Source organism: Hesperophylax consimilis, chromosome 10, assembly GCF_061612785.1.
Source record: "Hesperophylax consimilis isolate HC1 chromosome 10, BYU_Hcon_1.0, whole genome shotgun sequence".
Taxonomy (NCBI): Eukaryota; Metazoa; Arthropoda; class Insecta; order Trichoptera; family Limnephilidae; genus Hesperophylax; species Hesperophylax consimilis.
Genome location: NC_142845.1, coordinates 5910780 through 5931149, shown reverse-complemented (window position 1 = coordinate 5931149; position 20370 = coordinate 5910780). Strand labels below are relative to the sequence as shown.

General features: G+C 33.9%; 1 protein-coding gene across 1 annotated transcript; it reads right to left on the bottom strand.

Annotated features, from left to right (window-relative positions):
• Window positions 1–4063: 4063 nt before the first annotated feature.
• boca (LDLR chaperone boca) lies at window positions 4064–16120 on the bottom strand. The gene is made up of 4 exons (XM_089636052.1): window positions 15981–16120; window positions 15568–15713; window positions 9835–10089; window positions 4064–5330 (listed from the first exon to the last, which is right to left on the bottom strand). Exons 2-4 carry the CDS (start codon window positions 15702–15704, stop codon window positions 5150–5152), a joined length of 573 nt encoding a protein of 190 aa, XP_089492178.1. The 5' UTR covers window positions 15705–15713; window positions 15981–16120; the 3' UTR covers window positions 4064–5149.
• Between the last annotated feature and the right edge of the window lie 4250 nt (window positions 16121–20370).

The window sequence follows — 20370 nt, the reverse complement described above, 5'->3', positions numbered from 1 at the left end:
AATTCCTCCATGGACACCGTGATGTAGATGAATGTTGGCTAATTCCTCAGTGGACACCGTGATGTAAGTGAATGTTGGCAAATTCCTCTGTGGACACCGTGATGTAGATGAATGTTGGCAAATTCCTCCATGGACACCGTGATGTAGATGAATGTTGGCTAATTCCTCAGTGGACACCGTGATGTAAGTGAATGTTGGCAAATTCCTCCGTGGACACCGTGATGTAGATGAATGTTGGCAAATTCCTCCATGGACACCGTGATGTAGATGAATGTTGACAAATTCCTTGGGCCGATGCTTGACACCGTGGATGGTGGAGATGATTCCCTACGCCGACACCATGGGTGGTGGAGATAAACGGAGTGTCATCGAAGCGATGGGTTGGTACTCATGCATGCGAAGGAGACGCGAAAGTCTTGGATGAATATTTTTATTTTTGGAATATCTAATCGTTGTAATATTTAATCATTGAAGACAATATTTGTGATTCTCAAATAAAAATTTGAAAAAGAAAAATCAGAAAAAGATACAGTCGCATCTAGGAATTGAACCCAAGACCTTAGCCTTCCCGGGGTGCTGGAATTTTGCGATAAAGAAAGCAGCCAACAAAAGTATGCATTAAGAAAATGAAGATAATGTTAATAGTTCTTATTCAATGTATTATACAGTTAAATATGACCGAAGGAAATAGGGTCTGATTAGCTCAATGGTAGAGCAGCATCCTGGCAAGCCTAAGCTCCTGGGTTCAATTCCTAGATGCAACTGTATATTTTGCTGTTTCAAATTTTCATTTGAGAATCGTTAATATTGTCTTTAATGATTAAATATTACAATTTGAGGTTTTAATCATTGAGTTATTCCAAAAATAAAAATAAATAATATATTTTATATATACTAGTATATTTTATTTTCTACCAAATTACATCTACCCAGTAAAGAGCCGTTATATTAAAATAATAATTGGATAACTTTATACTTTTTTTATATATTTGTATTTTTCATGCCGTTTTTGTAAAAAAATCACCTCAAGGGCGATGTACGTTACGAATCCCTAGTCTATATCTAATTTTATTATTTACAAACAGATTCAGAAAAACATACTTATTATTTACAAACAGATACAGAAAAACATACTTACTGGCTGGTCACTTCAGATAAACACACTTTTATTAAAAAGTTTACAACTTTACACGCACAAAAAGGCTGGACAATGATTTTACATTTGCTATTATGCCCTCCATTATTATTGATACGTATTACATTTATTAGCAGATTAGTGGCAAGAGTAGAGTTGATATTTATTTTAAAAGATTGGACAATGTAGGACTGGAGAATTTGAATGAAATGACCTTAAAAAGCTTACCTTAATAAAAATGATTACATTTTTACACATTTAGTTATTTACAATGTCCCAGACTGTGAAGGTGAAAAGTTTCTGACTTTATGGATGTGACTGTCTAAAAAGGTGAGTTCTGAGTATAACTTTGCACTCTGTCAAGTTTGTAATCATTCTTAAATCATGTGGCAGTCCTGACAATTCCAAAAGCACACTCACCGAACTTGGTATTTGGTGTGCGCTTTGGTTCCTTCAACCTTCCGATAGCTGATAATGCTGCTGACCTAAAGGTTGACTGTTGTGAATTGGTATATTCTGGAATAAACATTTCCAATAAGTAAACCGGAGCCATTCCGTTAAGTGACTTAATGCCATCCAGGAGAGCTTGAACTGGATTCCTTCAGGACATTTGAGTCAGTGAACATTTTTGAGATGCTATGATATGTGGGAATATTCAGATACTAAGGTGATAAGTCTTGCCGCAGCGTTAAAAATGGATTGCAATTTGTTAATTTGATATCTAGGGAGACTTGCATTTATTGCATTGCAATAATTTAGACGTGACACAACACAAGAATTGACTAACAATTTAGTCACCTATATTTAAGGTTTATAATTAAGTAGGTACGTATGTCAGTACCATGTCACAAATCTTATGATTTCAGAGGAAATTTTGATTTTGATTTAGTAAATAAGAGAAAACTAGAATACACTTTTTTGGACGCGAGGACTGCAATGTTCATGCGCTTTAGCCAAGGTTCGTAGAAAATGTATTTAACAAGGTTAGCTCATCCAGGGGGTAGAGCAGTGATTGGCTACAAATTCATTACATAACTAGAAGCCCATTATCCACCGGAATGCATTCGCAGTGATTTATTTACAATGCGCTAATAATATTATACTAATTATTATATTAAAAGTAATGTTCGGAATAAAAGGGAAAAATCCCAGCAATATTTGCAGTGTTACTTTTACATTGATGATGTAGAATAAAGGTTATTTATTAACGCCTTGTTCATATTGCCTTTGAAGGAATTCAATTTCCAATTGAAAGTCTCATTTAGCAAACTATCATGACAAGGATATGACAGGAAAAGTATTGAGAATAATATTATTTATATTTGGCGATCAGGTGGTGAGAGGCACGAAATGAAAGGCGTGTCGTGAAGGTCACAGTGTTTATTGAGTTAGTTGCCGTGATGAAGAGATGACGTAGGACAGATGTGGTATTCTCCGGACGCTGCGGTGATGTCCTGGTCAGGCGCGGGTCAGTGAGTCGACGCCGGACGCTGGTGACCGGGACTCGATGACTGTCAGGCACTGGCGATCTGGGGAATCAATACTCCAGTGCTGACGGGAAGGCCGAAGGTGCGGCGGACCTTGTAGGCGGTTAAGCGGGAGCTGCGTAGACCAGTGAGGATGCTGCGTGTCCTCGTGGTGGTCATGATGCGTGGATGAAGCGCTGGTCAGAGACGCTGGAACCAGGGCGCTGTAATCTGTGTAGCGCTGGCCAGGGACGTGGCCGAGGCGCTAAGATGAAGTCCCGATGGAGTCCATGATTGTACGGGCGAAGCCGGGTGTATTGTCCTTCGCGGGGGGCACGGTGCGCACCGATCTTCACTCGTGAGATTTGTCTACAGACGGCAGATTGATGACTGACTGACTGACTGCTCGCTGCGTCGGGCTTATTTATACTTTTTATTATTTATACTTATTTACTTTTGCTAATTTATACTGTATGGCCGGTGGCAACAGTAGGTAGATGAATTGCAACTAAATCCGAGGCACTCGCACAGTCTGGGTGTTTCAGGAATCTTCGACAGCGCGGCAATTATGCATAGGCGGTAGACTCAAACCTTCTGGCGAGTTGTCGTAATGTACCGGACCGTATGCGATCGTATTGTCACCGGTAGGCAAGTGAATACTTGAAGCAGGTAGGTTGCTTTGTTTTGTTTACTATTTCGGCTGCAAGTACGTAACTCGGGAGTAGGTACTAAGTAGGTTGAGCGGTTTATTATTAATTAGTTAATCTGGATTCTTCTCGACGCCACATATACAAGGAGTCGCACATGGTGGTAGATACTTTCAGCATCACCTTGGAGAAAGTCCTGAAAGGCCACCATTCGGAATCAAAGCGTTGCTTCAAATGACTTAAGCCGTATTTGATGACCATATGTGAATAGCCAGGTACTTCCCCACCTTCCTCTTACCCATTTCCTTTCCCTCCCCATGCCGAAATAGTCAAAACTATTTTCACCACAGCTATATGGAATAATACAATTTATTTATAATGCAACACAATTATATCGAAATATGCCAAATTTCAATATGGATTTAAACAAGTATTTTTTTCACATCAACTCCACACAGGAGTATCATTTTGAGGATGCTGTGCTACAACCTACTTAAAGACCTTAACCTTAACCTTAAAATTAATAACTTTTCGTGATTCGAGAGAACTGGAATCAAAGTTAACATAAAAGTTGTCAATAATTTGAAGTTATTTTAAGGCCCTTATCGTTAAGTAGAACCGGAATCACCACCTGGCTGCCTTTGAGAAATGCTTCCACTTCAGCCAGTCTCGTGCTGTCTTCCTCCAGATCGTAAAAGCCAGAGCGACAGTTAAGTCATTCAGTATTAAGGAACATATCAAAGGTACGCTTAAAAGACAAGTCGTTTTAAATTAATGTCTTTAATACAAAAATATTATATTAACAAAAACATGTACAAAATATGTAGGAAAGTTCACTTATAAATCTTCAAACAGAGATTCTCGTATGAATGTCAATGGGTTGCTTTTGGAATGTAAACTACATAATATTATAAGTTATATGAAAATAAATGGTTCGGATAAAGTTTTTTTAATAAATATTTTATATTATAAACAAAATATTTATAAATCAAAAAGTATTGTATTACAATAATTATTATGCTTTGTGTGATTATGTGATGTAATGTGCTTGACACATTATAAATAAATTCAATCTGTAAACTTAATCTGTAAACCCGTTGTAAAACAAGTACTTACTTAGCATGGCGGGAGAAATAATACTATAAAAACGTATTTACTGTAAAAAAAAATTACATAAAAGAAATTAAAAAATAAAATATTTAGAAAAATAAGGTTTTGAATCTTTAAATTAAATATTAGCTTCTCTATCAAATGTATGTAGGTTTATTGAGGTTTGCTTTCTTAGATCGCCAGACACATGCACTTAGTGTTATCTCTTTTTTTGCTAAAAATATTATTAGGTTAACACTTTATACAAACAATAATTCAAAGGCTATCAAAAGTTATGTAATTATCATCTCCACAAAGATAAAAATAGGTATAAAAAATGTAAAAATAGAAATATTATTACAAACATGTTTGTATGTGCAAAACAATAACACCTGTAAAAACATAATAGAGTCTCCATGGCTTATAAGGATTGTACAGTACTTTCTCAGTAATCTGTCACTCGATTACTGGGCAACTACTTTATTTTTATAATGCAAATAAATAAAAAAAAAATAGTCCTCTGTTCATTCTGGCAACTGTCACACGTGTTTGTTAGTTTTGTTCTGACACTTTTTTGTTTGAATAAGTTTACAAAATAGAGTCTTCTCGAAAGCATAAACATATCACTTTAACTTTAAATCAAAAAGGGGAAATTTCACAAAAGATCGACAGCTGTATTTGATTGTAAGAAACACCTATTTTAATTTTTATGTATGCACTACAATTCGCCGCTTTCGCTAATTTGCACTTGCACAGTTTTTGGGGTAGCGGATTAGTGAGAGAGTTTGCACAGTGCTTTGCAAATTAAAGTCTCAGAGCTCTTCCTTAGGGTCTAGTACAGAATTTTTCTTATCTGGGTTCAGGCCGGGATAGCTTTTATTTTCTATGGTTACTTCTTTACATTCCTCCTGTTGAATCAAGAAGTCCTTGGCCTCCCAGGCTTGTGCCCCATCCTTAAACATGAATATCGCTCTGTCGTCATCTATCAGGTATCTGCAATAGTAAGGATAATACAAACTACATTAGTAAATTGTTTACTAAAAAATGAAAGGAATGCAATTTTAAACCCAAATTTCCTAACAAATCTTCGTTCAATCAATTTTAAATGCAGTCCCTCTTATGAAGTTTTACTATAAATACAAAAACAGTAAATAAAAGAGTTGTCTATTTATAATACTTATTTTTATACAAAATAAAATAAATGAAAAAAAATACATACATATTTATAAAATTATACCGACTGTAAAAAAAACACACATAGGGCTGGGAATGGTGTTGCAGTTGAAGAAAAGAACTGACATTTTTTTTTAGCAAAAAAATGTTGGTTTGGTGACGGCTTTGTATTCAAATTACAACACCTCGGTAACAAAATGAATGCTGTTCCTTGGTTTCGCTTACGAGTTTGAACGCTTGTACAAGAAGTTTAAACAGAGTTGGGTTGTTAAGTTCATCTCCATATTTGTGACGTACGCTATGTGGTGTCATTTTTAAAATGAATTTAACTAGACAGGGCTAATCTAGTATAATACATCAATGGTCATATCACATCTCTAAAGTGACACCAATAGACGTTGTGTCCATGTATGTGTTAAGGTCGGTCACACTGGAAACTGAGAATTTATTGAAGAAAAGTGGTAACAAGATCATTTGATCCATGAAAGTTAGACTAAAACACATGTAAATTGTGACATGTGGTGTAAAGTTTATGTTGGACAATCCAAGAATGCACTAAACTTTTCCTAAAGTGGCTTTGATATTTTGAACGATGCCTGGATAATGGGAATGGAGGTTGCTGATGGTATTTGTAAGCAGAACTAGTATTTCCACATTTGCGATGTTTACTTTAGGAGTACATATAATAGTGAATCCAATAGTTAACTAAAATCATCAAGATTTGTCTACTGCCCTCTGCACGGCAATGAGGAATCTACTAAAAAAAACTATTGCATCATTCGAGGTCATTTGTTGTACACATATTTCACCACAAAATATGTACAAAATTAGACCTTTAAAAACATCAGTCTATTAAATTCCCCAAAATAGGACGGCTGTCAATACGTCTCTTATCGACGGCGAAAGGGCGTAAGTGACAATTTAGTCAAAAATTAGTTAATATACAGTTTTGATCAGACAAAAATTCTAATCAAAACTGTACTATTAAGCGCTTGTTATATGCCAGCGGATTTACTCAAACTGTCAAAATCTCTTCATTTTTTTGTCGCTAGAGGGCGGTAGTTGTACATTAATGAACTTGTCAAAATACAACGTCAAATGTGCGTGATGATCATGTCGCGCATCATCACGTACGCAATCGGAAATCGGAAATATTAAGTAAAACAAACAGCTTAGTAAAAAGGTATGACTTATTTGCAGAACGTACTATTTTGGTAAAGCATTTACTTTGACATTTTTTATGAATGTTTATCATTCACTTGCTGTTGTTAAATCTAATTAGATTTGAACGGCTTTTGGCTTTACGAATCGCATTTTAGAAACATTTCCAATACAAAGAAAGGTTGTTTTGCACGGTATTCGGAAACTCGTGGTATAAACGGTATAACTTGTGAATGAATCTACCTTTCATTTAAAGTCAATTTTGGGTTATGATTTTTTTTTATTTGAGCTTTTGTTTTCGAGAAAATCGAAGGCGGATTTATTTGGTAGATTTAAAAATTTTATATTTGATAGAATATCTATACATATTAATAATATTGACCTCGAAAAATAAAAGAAAGTTTTTTTTAAATTTATATATTTGTTAAATTATTCAGTGTTAGCTAAACAATAATCTGTTTTAACCATGGCAGTAGCTATCGTGCAAGGCATACTAGTACTGTATCAAAATATAACTAGCCGTTGGAAATAATAGTTATATTCATTTAACGACCAAAGCTATTGAAAAAAATTACGTCAATGGGTTGAAATATAATACCTAAATACAAATATTATTCAACGAATCCACGATTCGACCTATTGTTTAAGATGTATTGACGCGTAATAAATATATGAAATGGTGAATCATTTAAATTTACTGAATTTAAAGTTACTGTTCTTTATACAAATAGAACGGCGACATATGCGCCTCACAATTTTTGCCTCATTTGGGTGTTTAAAATGTTACCTGGCTATTATAGACTTAGAGGCCTTGTGTTTTCTCGGTAGGGAAAAAATTGTTTCCTAAAAAACCCTTATTATTTGGAACTTTACAACACAATACATAGATAGAATATCTTTGATTTGACAAAGTGTGAATGGTTACGTGTGTATACACAGAAAGGTGATATAATCGTAAATTGACTTAAAAAGTTTTTTTTGTCTGTTTAATCTAAAGATAAAAAAACGGTAATAAACTTGTTTACTACAACTTATATGAATACGCCTTACCATGTAAGGTCGGAATAGTGAAAAACTTGACTTGTTATCACTTAAAATTGCCGATTTTACCAAACTAAAAATGATTTGGCGTGAGATGGTAATTTTTGGTTTGATTACCAAACGCGCTCACAACTGAGTCAGAGCGACAATGAATTCTCACACACACTTGCATAAATGGCACGCAAATCAACATCGTGACGTTCGTGCTAACCGTTAGGAAAAGGAACGCACAACGCACATTGAATATTGTATTTTATTCGTTTCAAAGAATATGACAGTTCAAAAAATAAAATGCGACAAATTTACGTGAAAAAAGAGTATTTGTGAGTACTTAGCGTTTTTGTAGCTTCCTAAAATTATTGCAATGCTTCAAGTGAGTCGGTATTCTACTTTTAGACCCAGAAATGAAACATTTTGATGGCATTTTAGAAATATATACGCCGTGAAACAGGGAGCGATAGTTTCACCACCATTCTCGGGGGCTTCTCTCCCGTAATAAGTAAAAGACTGTGAAATTTGTTGAAAATTTGGTGCAAGAAGAAGTATTTATTTAATTGTTAATATCCACAGATATCATAACGATAATAAGAGGCCGTACTTCTACAGATGTGTGTATTATATACATATTTTAAATTTTAAATATTGTGTAAAACCGTTATTAATGCGATAATCATGGATTGAAGTTTTAAAAGTGGGTTGTATGGTGTATCAATGTTTTTATTTTTTATAGTCGAATGCCTACAACAACTACAAACAAAAATAGGCAGACTGAAAAATAATAGTCCATTAATTGGTATCAAAAAATATGAAGTCTGAAAATGACATACGAAAGGTAGTATTAAGCCGTTTTAGAGAGCCGTTTTCCAGCAAATCACCATTTTGCCTTATAACCCACTCTTAACTCATTTTTGACTAAATTGTCGGTTACGACCTTTTGCCTTTTCGGCGTTGATATTATTATAAAATACTCCATCTCATTTTTGTTATTTGTTTTTGGGGTGTTATGCTGTGTTGCGCTAACTCCTTCTTTAGCCAACGTTTCGGACAACATTGCAGTGTCCATCATCAGGGCAGATGTGTTATTTGAGGTTGTGTTAAAATGTGAGCTTATGTATGAGGTTGTGATACCGTGTTGCCAGCTCCAACCCTCTGAGCTAACATTAAAGTATCATTTTTTTATTTAAAGTGGTTTTCTTCGTTTAGCTCTGGTGTATCCGTCAATTACCGGATACCAAGAACTATTGAGCTTGGCTCCATCGTCTCTATTAATGTTTACGGGATTTTTATGAATTTCAATGGCCTCCGTAATCAGCCGTGCTCTAAGTTAAGTTTTGGGTCTCCCCAGGATTTCAGGAACAAACCCAAAGTAATGCCCGGTGTCAATCAAATGCTCGGCAATTGCCGATTTGTCAGGGTGGCCGAGTTTACAAGCTCTGAAGTTTTCTGAAATCCTTTTTTTCACATTTTAACACAACCTCAAATAACACATCTGCCCTGATGATGGACACTGCAATGTTGTCCGAAACGTTGGCTAAAGAAGGAGTTAGCGCAACACGGCATAACACCCCAAAAACAAATAACAAAAATACTTTTGGCCGTGAAAATCTTAAATCATATTACTCCATCTCATGCATATATTTCACAACTTATACTATTTTTCGATATAATATAATCGATCAAACCACCCATTCGACGCTTTAAAGTATTCAATTCCCATCTGATCTGCTAGAGATTGGCTAAAAAGTAGGTATTTTTGTGGAACGAATTTATGAAAAATATTGGAATCTTTTATTTTCAATTGTTTGTGTTTCAGAAACAGAAAAATGCGCTGTTTAGAACCACTTGCTTTAACTTTGTCGTAAGCATCTTTGATTTTTGGTAATTTTTCGAAATTATTTACGAGGAGTTGGGGATACCGTATTTGATGACTTATTTTCCTTCACCATGCTCTTTATAATAAATGTCTTTTTTGGTAAAACTTTTATATGAATTGCGCGCAATTGGCGATTGTCATATTCGGTGTGAGTTATATACAAAACAACATCACAGAAAAAAAACAGTTTTACATGTGGCAGTCCATTCTCTCTGCCGCCTACCCCTGCGAAAAATAAATAAAAATTACCTCTCAGCTTGTATGTGGTTATTCCACAGACTGGTCTGCCACAGTTTGGTGATGGTTTCCGTTCGCTCTCTCTCAGGTTTGTTGGCCACGGTAACGAAAGTCATGAGGGTCTTGCCCTTCTTGGTGGCCTGCAGCAGACCCTCGGGGTTGTTCATGTCCAGCGAGCTCATGTCCAGCGCCGGGGGCTTGCGCAGATGCTCTGGCAGCTCGTCCTCTGGGAGGGGATCCTCGTCCTCGTCCCACTGGTCCAGGAGCCTGCAAATTACAATCGCTAAATGAAACAGATAACTTTTAAAAGGTTGGAGTGCTCATATGCAAGTTCTGTAGTCGTTGGTCTGAAACAAATAATTATCGTTACAAATATAATGTTATACCACAAATAAGGTCTGCGAATCATGTGCGGTCCACAAGGCATTTAGATACAGCCCATTATCAGACTCAAAATTTATGAACTTTCTTATAAATTGGCCACAAATGATTTCATCACAGCACATTTAAGAATGTTTGTAAGCATAACCTGTTCTGAACAATAGTGGCAATTACACGCACACTGCTGAACGCGCCCCTTGACCTTCAGTCTAAAGCGTTCGCCATCATTATGATAATTTGGGTAAAAAGTCACCATACTTCCGCAGGCATTACCGAAGTGATGATTGACTGACCCGCGTGCGGAAATGCACGTGTAAAGGAATTTTCAAGTGACCAGAACGAAGTGTGATGTTTTGGCAGAGGTGTTGGTTATCCAATTAATGGTTCCCGGAGCGGTGGTACCCATACCCGCCTTCCTAATTGAAAATGTCATATTTATTTTTTTATTTATTTATTTATTTATCGTTTCTTTACATTGTATCTTTTTTTTAAAGTTATAATTTTTAACCTCACTAGGACAAGCCTGTGTTGAGGTTAATAATTTTACAAAATATTAAAAAAATAGTACAAAGATTATAAGAGATTTAAAATAGTACAAATATTAAAAAAAAATAATTCAAATATTAAGATAACAATATTGTTACATTGACGTTTCTGCGAATTGGATACCTACATGGTACCTATCAGCCTATTCATTACAATATAATGCTGTAAACATGTAGGGTGACCATGATATTTAATTGCAATAAAAATGTAACAAACTATTATTTTTTTTAAACAGAGAAGAAAGAAAGAGAGAAAAAAACATTTACATTAAAAAAAGAAAAGGATGAAAAAATTAACTTATTCAAAATATTATGCCACAATTTAAAAGGACAAAGATGAAAGAATATGTTGGAAATCCTCGGATGGCAGAAATAATTTAACATTATTTTTAAATGTACACAAGGAATTTGACGATTTAATGTGATCTGGAAGGCTATTAAATAAAAGTGGAGCCTGGTACAAATAATGTCTCTGCCCAAATGAGGATTTAGGGTGAATTGCCATAAAGTTCAGACCAGAGCCAATTCTTGTAGTACGAATTTGTTGCGTTCTTTTAGCAGAACTAATATTGTTAAAAAATCTGCATAACGTTTGTAGGATAAATAGTTGTTTTAAATTCATGATATTACATTCCTTATAAAGTAACTGTGTAGGATATGTAAATTTTTTCTTATACATAACTTTGAGAATCAGTTTTTGGGCAATATTAAGTGGTTCTATTACAGTCTTTAGGCAGGAACCCCAGCACACTATATTATATGAAAGTAGGCACTGAATTATAGCAAAATACACTGTTTTTAATTTTTCCTTGTCTAGTACATGTCTGAGATCTTTAAAAATATAGATAAGTCTCCTAACTTTATTTACTAACATTTCGACATGATCATTCCACCTCAAAAATTTATCAATTTTTACCCCCAGGTATTTGAGGCTGTCTACACTTTCCAAGGGGTTGCAGTTACACGTTTGCACACAATTGTGAATAATCAAATTATGAGAGGTAGATGGCTGACTTTTATAAGAAATGCTAAAAGTGATGTATTTGGTTTTTTGTGTATTTAAAGTTAAAATATTATTACTCAGATAATTATTAACTATTCCTAAACCTGTATCACATTTTTCAAAAGTTTCACTCCAATTTTTACCCTCAAATATTAAGGCAGTGTCATCTGCAAAACTAACAATGTTACCTGGAATTTTTAGACTGCATAAATCGTTTATATAAATAAGAAATAATATTGGCCCGAGTACACTACCTTGTGGTACTCCAAATGAGATAGATTTACTATCGCTTAACATTTTATTTATTTCTACTTGCTGTGTTCTATCACTAAGGTAAGATCTGAACCAACCCATAGCTGTATTATCAATGCCTAAAGATAATAATTTCTTAAGAAGCAACTCGTGGGAAACCGTATCGAAGGCCTTTGATAAGTCTAAAAATACCGCTATAGCTTTGTTGCCATAGTCCAGTGCGTTTATAACTTTGGTCAATACCTTTAATATAGCATCACTCGTACTTCTGTTCTCTCTGAAACCAAATTGGCTGTCGGAGAGTATTTTGTATTTTTCTAAAAATGATACTAATCTTGACTTAGCCAGTCTTTCTATTATTTTTGAGAGAGTATTGAGCAAAGATATTGGTCTGTAATTATTAACATTTTCGTGATCTCCACCTTTGAAAAGAGGTATAATCTTGGCATTTTTACAATGGGAAGGAAATATGCCATTCTTAAAACTAAGATTAACAATATGAGTTATAGGACCAGTTAACTCATAAACATGCTGTTTATACACCATTATACTTAAGCCATCGATACCACAGGAAAAAGACATTTTTAATTCATTTATAACTTTAGTAACTTCAAAAATGTTAGTAGTTTTAAATTCAAAACTATCTCCTGTAACTTGAGTACCAGGTTTAAAATTGTTAACAAGATACATTTCGTTGGTTTTATTAGCACTGCACAAGTTTTTTGCGTATGTAGGACCAATATCACTGAAGAAGTTATTAACATGGTTGGTAATTATATGTGGATCCTCCTCCAATGAGATAGTTTTGTTATTGATTACTAATTTTTTTATGGACACTTGCTCCTTTTGAATATTTATGGCTTCCTTTATAATCTTCCACTGTTGCTTGTTATTACCGTTGACTTTATCCAGTTTCCTTCTGTAATACGTTTGCTTTGTATATTTTATAATTTTTGTACACCAGTTTCTGTATCTCTTATAATAAGCCAGCAGTTGAATATTATTAACCTCTCCTCGACATTTGTTGTGCAGTTTGTCGCGGGTTCTAAGGCATTTGATAATTCCATCATTTATCCAAGGTTTTAAGTATTTGATGTTATGTTTTACACTTTGTACCGACGAGCAACTTTCCACGTGCATTTTTAAACATTTTACGAAGTTTTCAGTAGCTGAATTAACATCTTGCGATGACAGGACTGACTGCCATGATTCTTCTTTTAATTTAGCCTTCAAAAGAATGTTATTTATGACGGTTTTGATTTTTTCATTTTCCTTTGCTATTTTCTTTTGTCTAAAGCTCATAAATCTCAGCAATACCGCATCATGATCTGTTATGTCAGTAGTGAAGACAGCTCCCTGTGGTTCAAATTTAGATTTTACCATAATGTGATCGATGCAACTTGAAGCAGTAGACGAAACTCTTGTAGGTGAAATTATAATAGGCTTTAAGCCGTGAAAAGCCAAAAGTGAGAGGTATTTTTGAGTTTTTATACTGTTCAAATCTAATGTATTAATATTTATATCACCACATAAAATGATTTCCTTATTTTGTATAGATGTAGAATCAAGTAGGACACTCAGTGATTCAAGGAAACTATCTATATGAGTCTGGGACGGAGATCTGTAAATGGCTATTAAACATATATTATTCGATATCTGCATTCTTAAGCAGTTTGCTCCAGGGAAAACAATTTCCTCAACAGTCGCCTGAACATTTTGTTTCACGTAGGCAACTACACCATCGTTTTGCAAATAGTTATTATTTGTATTGTAAACTGTGTATCCTGGGATGCTAGGTATATTGATCAAATTTTTTAGCCAAGCTTCTGTAAAAACTAATACCTCAGGACGATGTTGTATGCCATCAAGCATAGTTAAGGTTTCATCAAAGTTTTTACTTAAACTTCTAATGTTTAAACAAACTAAAGAAAAGTTTGAATGTTTCAAAAAATTTTTGCAAGTAAATGAATCTTTAATAGTTAAATTAGGTTCTGTATTGTCATCCAAATCAATGTTTTTTCCTAAATCGATGTCCATTTTTAATATATTAAATATTGTCGGTGCCTTTTACCATACAACTTCTAAATTCTATTGAGGTCATCTTCGTGTTTTATTTCTTTAATTTTTTTTCCTTCATCTTCTTTCATTAGAATTGATCCATTTTTAAACCAAATATATTTGTATTTTAATTCTCTTCCCTTTAATTTGGCTTTCCAAAGCAGTTCTTTAAAATAAGGAGATAGCGATTCTCCTAGGAATATCATTTTCTCACGGTTTGAGATCACCTTCTTGTTTGCCAATAATTTTGATCTTGTTTCTGGATTTCTAATTTTTAAGAGAATTTTTTTCGGATGACCTGGTCTTCTGTCATATTGTCTTATTGCTGATGTAATATCCTCTGTACTTATTTGGATATTAGCACTTTTTATTAGGTTTATAGCAGTTACTTTGGGATTTTCATCTGTCTTTTCCTCAATTCCTGTTATTTCAATACAGTTATCGAGGTTCGACTGTTCTAAACAAGCCAGTCTGGTTTCTAGATGTTTAATAATTTTACTTTTATTTGTCAAATCATTTTTTAAGCTTTCGACTTCTCCTTTAACTTCATTCATGGAGTCCAAACGAATTATTATGTCATCATACTTTTGACAAATAAATTCGGTAGTTTTTTGAAATTCAGACATTTTTTTTTCAATGTTTTCGAGTATTTGGGTTTTGAGTTTCTCCAGTTTTGTGTCTACGAAAGACGCAAATTTAGTAAAAGTATCTTCTTCTGGGCTAGTGTCTTCGGGGGCAGTGTTCATTTTGTTTTTGGATCTTGTAAATGTATTTAGAGTATCTTGTTGTTGAGAGCTTGTTTTTTTGTTCGAACTCATGGTCACCCTTGCAGTAGTTTTGGTAGAAACAATAAGATGCGCAAGCGCCGTCAAAGCGAAACAAGCAAGCCGAATGGCCCGAGTTTTAAAGATGGCGGTGGAGTTGGCCAATCACAATAGATTCACTTATACAGTAAACAGATGTCAACTTCACCGTTACTATTTCGCGATGTTAATAATTTATAAATCACTTGAGTAATTTCGCTTCAACGCGCAAAATTCTTATCACAATTGATGCAGTGAACACTTAGTTAATGTCGCAACTGACTCGAATTGAACCGTTCACCGATATACACAATTAAGCCAAGTTTTCAACGGGTCACTATTACTGTATATGATATGCCAAATTTGTTGTTTATATATAATGGTAGAAATATTAATTATTTGCTTTTGATTTCCCATAAACAAGCATGGATAGGCACAACTGAATAAAATCAGTAGGTAAAAACTATGAACAAAACAAAAAGTCAAAGACATTTGATGAGCAGCGCGCGCTCAAACACTTATGTGTAAAGACTTAACCACTGACATATCGCAAGATCGGACTGACAGCAGAACTGGTCTTTCGAACTACAGGTGGATTTTTACTACGCATGTGTTTTGGAGCACGTTTTGGAACGAAGTGTGTTGTGACCCTCGCTCCAAAACATGTGTAATCGTAGCTTTCATATAAATGTCTCACTTTTACCTTTCCAAGTCTGCATCTGTATAATCACGAATATCCTTTTTGGCCCAGTCAGGTTTTGTAGCATCCTCAGCTTTTTTAGCACTCAAAACAACGAAGGTACAGAGTAATAAAGCTAGCCCGTATATTTTCGTCACCATTGTGAAAGCCTGAAAACAACAAATAAAAATGCATTATTTTACATTCCGACCATTTCTAAAACTTTTAGTTAAAATGGTTTATGGATATTGCTTTATTGACATTTGAACTTATATTTGTTTATTTGTAACTTTTTAATTAAAGAAAATAGAAAAGAAGAAAATGACAGCTATCAAAGCCGCAATTTGAAATGATCATTATGAGGTTATGGTCCAAAAAACAATGGTTACTTTATACAATGCTGTTCAATGCGTTTAAAAGGTATTAAAATTACTTACCGGCTAGATTTTCTACAGCAAGAACAGAAAACAAAACAGTACAAGTGATGACTGTGACCGGTGATTCGGTGATAATCGTGATAATAATAATATACTGATAATAGGATCACAGGACGATGATGATAGGATAGTGACGTATGACCAGGGTTGCCCAGGGTATGTTCTCAAATACCCACAAATTGGGGAGAGCAAAATAACAAGTTCCTTTATACCTCCAAAATTAAAAAAATTCTTCAAATAGTTGGTATTTATGTTTTATTGGGTAGTCATTTTAGGATTTTCTTTTTCGTTCAGGCTTAAAAAATAATAAGCCATGTTCTCAAACTTCCGGTTATTGATTTTTTCCGTTACCTCCTTATTGTACCTTTTTAAAATGTCTGCTCAGAAGTTTCTCATTTCTGAGCATAAACTACCTCCTGTATTATATTATGTTTTAGTTTTTATTTTAATGTTCTTGTTTTGTCCTTCCTGTCCTGCTTTTATTGTTATTCTTTGTTTTTCATCGCTTTGTATAAACTGTATATTTTGTTTTATATTATTTGATCTGTATTGGGTCAGTCACACTATAGGAATAATTTTAAGAACATGACCACTGATAATAAATTTCCGTTTTTAAGTTTGTATTAGTAAAGCGCACTTAAACTGAAATGACACTAAACTGCGCTTTATAAATGCTTTTTTACTATTATTATTAAAAAATAGAAATTAGTTTGAAAATTTGCTGCGAAAGAAAGCCAAATTATAGTACATTCTCACTTTGACTGTAAATATAATGTTTCAATATGGTTGGATAGTTATGAAATGTTCTTTTAATCGGTATTAGTTACGTCAGTTCTCATATTGTAGAATCCCCGTACTTGCCCCACATATTACACAATCGGTTTTAATTCTTATAAACTCCCTGAAATTGGGAAATTCCCGTCGTTTTGGCAACACTTTGTATGACACTATATTATAGTGTGGTATGGGATATGGTTAAAAATAAAATCCCTATAAAGTAACCAGTAATTCCCTAGATTTCGGTAAATGGCACCGGTATATCAGAAATTTTTAGTAATGGCATCACTCAGCTTATCTTGCCGGTCCCCTACCCACCCTTACCATAGAGCGTGAGTGGTTCATTTATGCATAGAGCATTGTTGTTTACGCAATTAATTATTATCCTCCAAATAAGATACATTTCTTTTAAATTTATATTTTTTTTAGATTGCGAGCAATTTTATGATAAAAATATTATGTAGGAAAACTTTGAGCTGTAAAATGTTGAACTTTAGCGCGAGCCGCCCCTAGTTAGGATAAGTTGGGTTAGGATAGGTTAGGTTAGGTTAGGTTAGTATAGTATAGGGTGGATTATGGTGGTTTAGGCTAGGTCAGGTTAAGCTACGTTTTTATACAGATAAAATTATTGTTAAATAAAACTTGCCTAAATACACTTTTTTTTCACAGTTCCACCAAAATAGCACCCATCTAATATGCATGAATTAAATGGTAATAGCGTTTCTTCTAGCCACGCGTTTAGTGTCAGGAATACCAAAATATGAAAATATCGTTAACAGAAATTATTGTAAATTTTCATCCCATAAACCTAATTTTTATTTTACGTAATTAAAAAATAGAATGTTAAAATTAATAATTTCTCAAATGCATATAGTTGCCTTTAATAGGAATTAAGGTGAATCAAAAGGTTTTTTATGTAAAGCATGGCCTGCGATCACTAATGACCAAACTTTCACAATAGCCGTCAAGTAAACAGTTGATTTTACAACGAAATAACCATTAAAATGCAATATTTTCCATTTCTGGAACAAAGTGGTTCAATTTTCCACAAGTAATAATGCACGATTCCAAAAAACGTTCACCTAAAATAACATCAACCAAATCAATAATAATTTCCAATAATAATCAATAACAATTTTGGGATTCCAACGACAGCGGCCACATCACAAACGAAAGCGAAAATGACCGGGCACGAGAAATCTTGGACACAGCAAATTTTTTAAACCTGTACCAGCACAATTTAATTTATAACAATAACGATCGCTTACTAGTCTTGGTACTGTCAAATATTCCTAAAATATCTGTAGAACTATCTAATGATCCACTCCTACCTACCGACAATCACCATCCTCCCCTATACACGAAATTAAACAGACTTATGTGATAACGATACCAAACCTGAACAAAAAACTTGAAAACATTGATAAATGTTTAGACATACTTTCCTTTTTTAACACTATTGAATCGTATGTACCTTTTACACACCAAAAAACTATACCTACCCAGTTTGGTTCTCATCGAAGCTAACTGCCTCACTTCAGCAAAAAAAAAGTCAACACAAAAAATTCAAACAAAGCAAATCCATAGCTGATTATCTAAAGTTTAGTGAAACTAGGAAAAAATATAAATAACTTTCCAAACAATGCTACAAAATGTACAAAACTACCATTTAGGATAATGTCTTTAAATCCAAAAACCTATGGAAATTTATTAAAAAATAAACATTGAAAACACGGATTACCCACCAATAATGCGAATTAATGGAATCATTGCAAACAATACACAGGACATTGTGAACCTTTTTTCAGACATAAAAAACTTATACGATGACGAAATCCCAGATGATAAAATACCCTAATACAAATTTAGTAATACCACACACTTAACAAATTGCCATATCACTCAAAAATCAGAAATTATTTTCCTTAGACACTGACAAATCTGCTGGCCCAGACAACACTCCACCAATATTTTTTCAAAAATGCTCCAATGCATTATCTAAACCACTTACACAACCTACTCTTGTTCCTTGGATATTTTCCAAACCGCTGGATGTCATTACACCTATCCTCAAAAAAGGAGACGACACTGACATGGCCAATCACCGTCCATTTGTATACAGTCAGTACTTCCTAAGCTTTTTGAATCACTGGTCCTTGATGAAATCTATCCCAAATTAATAAAAGTAACTGATCAAATAAAACACGGTTTTCTCAAAGGTATATCAACTGCAACTAACATAACAATATTTCTAAACTTTATATTAGAATCTTTTGCAAAAAATAAACAAGTCGACTGCATACATACAGACTTTTCGAAGGCATTCGATAAAGTATCCCATAAACTAATAACCCGAAAACTATTTGCCCAAGGAATAAGAGATAACATGCTAAAATGGTTTACTAGCTATTTATCAAATCGTAAACTGTTTGTTAAAATAAAATCTTTGCTATCGAAAGCTTTCTGTGCGACCAGTGGCCTACCGCAAGGTAGTCACCTTAAATTGATATAACAAATTGCTTCGACGATGTCGAGGTATTTTTCTTTGCTGGTGACATCAAGCTATACAAAAAAATACTAATCTAAATCATTACCAAATACTACAGTAAAAAATTAGTAAGTTTAAAGAACAACTAAAAACTTTAAACCCATACAAGCCATTAAACTGTTATACAAATCTCTAGTTAGAAGCATAATTGAATACAACACAGTTGTTTGGTCCCCTCTTAGAAAATTCACATTTAGACTTACAATATCATTTCTTATCAAATACTCTAAAAATACACACATTGGAAGATAGGAGTAAAATAAACAAAATTCTCAACTCTAAATTCGACTGTTGCGATAACAACAATAAAATACGACAAATAAAAATAAAAACACGACAAAATATACTATTCCCTGCAGCACACGTAGGCGCAATTGTATTGCGAACTCCTCAATACAACGTTTTCACACTGCGGGAAACCAATATTTTGGTGATGTCGATACAGCATTTTGTGGATCACGTAAAATATTTATTCCTACACCATTCCTACATAGAACTTGTATTTTTGTAAACCAGTCCAATCGGTGTATTTTTTAATTTATGTTCTTGTTTTTTTTTTTTTGATTCTTGCATATATTTTTTAATATAATTTTATTTTTATTATTTCTTTCTTATGTTTCAAAATTGTCTGTCATCAAAATTGTACCACCTACATGTAAAAGCTCTAAATAAATAAATAAAAACCTTCCCGTTATTTTCGTTTTTTTTTGTTTGTTTTGTTGATGTTAGTTTAACTGACATCTAGCGGTATGGAAGAATAGTTAATTCAAATACCTAACATAATTGTATCAAAGATCATAGATGTCGTTAGTATAACCATTTTTCGTTTACGCTGTTATTGATGTCGCCATAGTAAACAGGTATCTACTCAAACCTCCGCAAAAATTCACCTTACAATATAACCAATTACCATAAATCATGACAACTTTGCTATCCCATTTTTGTTATATTTTTTACACGGAATACATACACTCTACAGAATAAAATTCGAAGTTATATTAATATGTGCGCATGCGCACTTGAATGACAGAAGCCTACGGCAAAGGGCGAGATTGGAGAGTGGGA

Coding starts and splice junctions, on each gene's coding strand:
- boca (XM_089636052.1), bottom strand. CDS start 15,704: ATGGTGACGAAAATATACGGGCTAGCTTTATTACTCTGTACCTTCGTT. Junction 10,090..15,567: donor ACAGATGCAGACTTGGAAAG/GTAAAAGTGAGA, acceptor TGTAATTTGCAG/GCTCCTGGACCAGTGGGACG. Junction 5,331..9,834: donor AACCACATACAAGCTGAGAG/GTAATTTTTATT, acceptor TTACTATTGCAG/ATACCTGATAGATGACGACA.